General features: G+C 39.8%; 1 protein-coding gene across 1 annotated transcript; it reads left to right on the top strand.

Moving 5' to 3' along the window:
• The first annotated feature begins 2583 nt into the window (after window positions 1-2583).
• On the top strand, window positions 2584-4455 carry lingo1b (leucine rich repeat and Ig domain containing 1b). The gene has a single exon (XM_041941279.1). It carries the CDS (start codon window positions 2584-2586, stop codon window positions 4453-4455), a length of 1872 nt encoding a protein of 623 aa, XP_041797213.1.
• Window positions 4456-5745: the final 1290 nt, after the last annotated feature.

The following is a 5745-nucleotide window of genomic DNA, read 5'->3' as shown; positions in this document are numbered from 1 at the left end:
GCTATGAAGAAAAAACAGACAAATCATGTGTGTCTAAACTGCATTATCATCAATCAAAGCTAAAAAATAAATTATTTAATTTATGAAGGGAAATACTCTCAGAGGTCATGCTATATTGATGATTTCTGACAGTGGTCAAGAGTTGAGGGTATCCAAATGGGACATGATAGACGAATAGAGTATGCAGTTTATAGGGGACTGACTAATGACAAAGCTTTGTATTTACAACCACTATTTGGTTACTTCACAGTTAGCATTTTTCACAAAGTATTTATGTTATTTTGTCAATATCCCATTAGTTCTTCTAACATTATGCTGCACAACAAAGGTACTTAACAGTAAATAAAAACAACCAAAGGGCATGTGTGCACTGATGCATATAATTCATTTGTCTGCATGCAGCTCGCAGACATCCAGTGACCCATTAGCAATGCACACCTCTTTTCAGTTTGCCCTGTATCAAACCACATTGCACCATAAGAGAGGAGACGCAGAGATTCAAAGCAACAAGAGCCTAATGGTGAGCTGAGACATGCTTTGAGAGGAAACTACATCAGGGTGAGAGGTCCGTGGAGAAAATACAAGCAGTCATAGAGGGGCAGGAGAGAAAAGGCTCGTCCACTGGAATTCTTTCCTTGCAAAACATTATTAAAAGTGGGATGGAAAGAAGAAAAAGTCAGGACAAATAATACATGGAGAAACAGTTTAAGTGCTAAAATTTCATTAAAAGACTACAGTGTGTATAAGGTACTGGCTTATTGTAACTGGAAGGTTTTTTGCCAACTTTTGTTTTTTTCAGAATTACAGCTCAAGGTCAAAACAAAGTGGTGATACAGTGAGGCCAGATTACACAGATAGTACCCTGCCCTTACTACACTCTGAATCATAAATCATGCATGGCATTCTGGTAAGAAAATCACCACTGCATTTGCATTTGCTTGTTTTCGATTAGCAATGACATCAGTGAGCCACATCCTCATTCATATTCCTGACTTGAGAAGATAAAAATCACATTCTGTGTCAAACAGATAAACATGTCACCCATTTTCTGCATTCAGTAGCTTAGTAATATTTCATTTCACTAGAAGGTTTAGCATCTGTCACAATGTACTTATACTATGTATAAGATTTTTGCCTTTAAATGCACTGATTTGCAGTTTTTCGGTGTGTATCAGCATCCCATTGGAAAATTCCACATGCTATCCATTTGTAAATTCATGTAATTAGTGAGAGACAGAATGGAGTGGGAGTTCACAAAGGAGCTACCAATAGACACTTGTATTTTGACAGTCTGCTTTTTACAATGCCCCATACACACTGGACTGACACCCAGTGTGTCTGACATATGCAGCCAACAGAAATTTACAGTTCTGGAGGAAGTGAAAATAAAAGCTGCAATTACTGTTCCATTGGAGCTAGTCAGACCACAGTCCAAGCTGCCTCAGTGCCATGACTTTAATTCACTTAGAGTGATGTGTAATTCGTGTTTGTGCAATAAAAGATCATCCTAATCTTCGCAATCAAGTGTAATATCTTTTTAAAGCGACAACAGTATGGTAGACAGCCAAAGAGGTTCTAAAAAGCACTACACCAATAATTTGAAGTGCACTTACAAAAGCCCTTCTATGGTGAATGAGTTACAGAAAGAATATGCAGTGCCTATTCAGCTCCCATGTACTATGACAATGCTCATTATGATGAATATTTGGACATAGACTGCATTAATCTCTCATAATGGAATTTCCTCTTTATTAAAATTAAAAGATACCTTTCTTTACATTACTGTCTATTGTTAATTCAATCATTGGATGGGATTTAATTACCCAGTTGTAAAGCAATATAGATATACTACCTCTTGATCACATAAGCTGATGTTTTGTTTACAACCTAAGGCTTTTAGATGCTTTTTTGTTAAGATAAAAATGCTGAAGTAAAAACATTAAGCCCAAGCTGTCATTTTGTAAGCAGAGCTGTGTTAAGGCCAAAAAAACAAAAACAAATCATAATGTCATTTCTTACTTTGAATGAGGCCCTTCTAAGAGTGTGTTCCACAGATATAGTTGTGACTTATATCGTATGATTGATGTGAGAAGTAGAGCTTGAAGGTTTTAGCAAGTTAAAGTTCCCCTGAGTCAAAATCAAATAGGGGTTTAAAGTCCTCTGACAATCTCCCTCTCTCCATTTATCACTACTTGGCAGCAATCTCTTTTTTATATCACTAGAGGGTCAACAGCTCAGCAGTGACATAGGATGTGTTAAGCTTGCAAATTTTCTTATTCTTATACATTTCGACATCTACAACTGGAAACCTTGCCAAATATAGATAATAAGTTCTGTTTTTCTACAGTCTGTTTCATTTTGTGTGTTCAGTTGGAATTAAGTACATATGATTGTTATTCACGCTTTAAAACTCAAAATGTGATAAAGGGCTGAATGTAATCCTGATTTGGTCTCTTAGAAACTAATGACATTGACATAATTTTCATTACTCTTTTCTTTTGATCTTTCTTTTCCAGTACAGTGCTACTGTATTGTTCAAAATTGGCTGTGCCACCATTTCATTCTACCAACCCCTCTTTTTCCATGTCTTTACAGGTAAGAAGTAGGATGGTGTCTGGGGAGGCAGGAGGGCACAGCTACTTGGTGGCGTGCTGGCAGCCTATCCTGATCCTGATGCTGGGCACCGTCCTTTCTGGCTCCACCACCGGTTGCCCCTCCCGATGTGACTGCAATGCTCAGGAGCGGTCAGTCGTGTGCCATCGACGGAGACTCGCAGCTCTTCCTGAGGGCATCCCCACTGAAACAAGGCTGCTTGACCTCAGCAAGAACCGTCTGAAAACTCTGGGTCCTGAGGAGTTCATTAATTACCCTCAGCTGGAAGAGCTGCAACTTAACGAAAACACAATTTCATCCATTGAGCCTGGGGCTTTCAGCAACCTTATGAACCTTCGAATACTAGGTTTGCGCAACAACCAGCTGAAGCTTATTCAGCTGGGGGTGTTCACAGGCATGACCAACCTCACCCAGCTGGATATCAGTGAGAACAAAATTGTCATTCTGCTTGACTATATGTTCCAGGAGCTTTACAACCTGAGGGCTCTGGAGGTTGGTGACAATGACCTTGTATTCATCTCACCTCGATCTTTTCATGGCCTCAGCAACCTTGAAAGCCTCAACATTGAGGGATGGAATCTGGCCTCAGTGCCCACTGATGCCCTTAGCCATCTGCATAACCTGCTGTCACTTCGATTACGCTATCTCAATGCCACTGTCATAAGGGATTACTCCTTTAAGAGGCTGTATCGGCTCAGAGTGCTGGAGATTTCTCATATGCCTGCCCTGGATACCATGACCCCAAAATGCTTGTTTGGACTCAATCTCACATCATTGTCCGTCACAAACTGTAATCTGACTGTCATCCCTTACCAAGCCATCAGTCACCTAAGACATCTTCGGTTTTTGAATCTGTCTTTCAATCCCATTCATACAGTGGAAGGGAACCAACTGTTCAACCTACAGAAGCTCCAAGCGTTTCATTTGGCTGGTGGGAGATTAGTTGCCATTGAACCCTACTCTTTCCGAGGACTCAATCACCTCCGTGTACTCAATGTATCCAGCAATAGCCTGAGAACCCTGGAGGAGTCAGTCTTCCACTCAGTGGGAAATCTAGAGACCCTGGCTTTGTTTGACAACCCACTGGCCTGCGACTGTCGTTTGCTCTGGGTCTTCCGGAGGCGGTGGAGGCTCAACTTTAACAGACAACAGCCCATGTGCGCTTCGCCTGAGGTTGTGCAAGGAAAAGAATTCAAGGACTTCCCAGACATCCTCCCATCTGACTATTTTATCTGCCAGAAATCAAAAATCATGGATTACAAGGTTCAAGAAAGCCATGTAGATGAAGGAACGACGGTTCACTTCACTTGCCAAGCAGAGGGTGATCCAGTCCCTGTGATAATGTGGCTATCCCCTAAGAAGGACTACATCACTACCAAAACTGTGGGGTCAAGACTTTCTGTGTCTAATGAGGGCACACTGGAGGTGCGTTACTCCCAAATCCAGGACAACGGCACCTATGTGTGCATTGCAAGCAATGCAGCCGGCAATGACACCAAAGCTGCTCACCTTTTTGTGCATAGCTACTCCCCGAATTGGCCCCACCAGCCAAACAAGACATTTGCCTTCATCTCCAACCAGCCCAGCGACGAAGGTGCTAATGTGACCCGGGCCACAGTTCCATTTCCGTTTGATGTAAAGACACTTATCATTGCAACCACCATGGGATTTATCTCTTTCCTTGGAGTTGTCCTCTTCTGTCTTGTAATATTATTCCTCTGGAGTAGAGGTAAAGACAACACTAAGTCAAGTATAGAGGTTGAATATGTGCCACGTAAAGAGGAAACAGAGGAGGCCAGTCCAACTGAGGCACCCATACAATTCAACATGAAAATCATGTGAACATCAGAAGGAGACCATGTAAGCTTACAAGCTGCAGTCAGGATGCACACTATCTTCGCTTCAAATATGTACTCAGTTTATGAGCGATAGAAATTGCACAGCAGCAAACGCATCTTGACACTATACCCTAAACTTTTTTTTTTTTTACTTCAGGGACTGAATCTTTAAAGGCAAATGTTGAATTTCAAATAATCAAATTTCTGTAAATTTGTATTGGTAATTCTCAATCAGTATGTTAACATGCGCTAAACAAGATTATTGTGTGTAACGAAGGTAACAAGGTAATAGTTTGAATAAAGCACATGGATCACAGCAGACAGATTTCCCCAGTTTACATGATAGTTGGTTTACTGTCTGGAAGGATGCAGAAATTAGATGGCAGGTATAATTTTTCTATCAGCACAAAATAAGAGGAAGATGTTGTTGTTATCTTGCTGCTGTTTGCTGTCTTTTGCTTTGATGGATGTCCAAAGCACAAAAACCCACTATTAGAACACAAGTTCTGTTACTTGAAATGTTAAATTGAATGCAGTTTCTTTTTTCCCATCACAAGCAATTGACATATGATGAGTATTAGGCAATTGTTTAGAAAAATTAAGATTAAAGAATATAGTCATACATTGCAATATTGCCCAAAACCAGAATTTCTTGAATCTGAATTCTGGTGAAATTGGAATCATTTGGTGGGTTAGAGACAGAGGAGTCAGTGTATCTCACCACCTGTCATGTGTCAGTGAGAAGTGGTCTTGAACTATTTTCGAACATCATTAAATTGTGTTTTGATGTTTTCTCTTCGCCACTGCTGTCTGGAAGAAACCATGTCTGAAATTTCAAACAGTATCCTTTAATCTCCATTACTTGTCACAGAGAAGCAATTTTGTCAGTTGGGTCTCAATTTTGCTGTCTATTAGTTTTAATGACTGGAGTATTTCCTTAATTTGGTAACAGTTGAATTAGAAGTGGGTATGTTAACACACTGAATCAGAAAAATAAGCCAGTCCTACAGTGTGTGCTCCTTTCTGTCAACAAAGGAAGTTTGTCATTAAATGTATTGACATGTTCAGATATACATATTTTTTCTGTATTTTATTCTTTCCTTGTACATTATGCTATGGCACAATAGTAATGCTTTTAATGGCTGTGGGTTTTGAACATATTACAATCTAAAGAGCAGATTGAATATTCAGTAAACATGTTTTTGATGTAACTAAACCAAAAGAGTGTGTTACTGCTTTTCAGAGTGTATATGAGTACCTTTGAAAATAATCAGATTAACAATTTATCATCAGG

This window comes from Chelmon rostratus, chromosome 1, assembly GCF_017976325.1.
Source record: "Chelmon rostratus isolate fCheRos1 chromosome 1, fCheRos1.pri, whole genome shotgun sequence".
NCBI classification, from domain to species: domain Eukaryota; kingdom Metazoa; phylum Chordata; class Actinopteri; order Chaetodontiformes; family Chaetodontidae; genus Chelmon; species Chelmon rostratus.
This window is presented reverse-complemented; position numbering and strand designations above follow the sequence as displayed.

Coding starts and splice junctions, on each gene's coding strand:
- lingo1b (XM_041941279.1), top strand. CDS start 2,584: ATGTCTTTACAGGTAAGAAGTAGGATGGTGTCTGGGGAGGCAGGAGGG.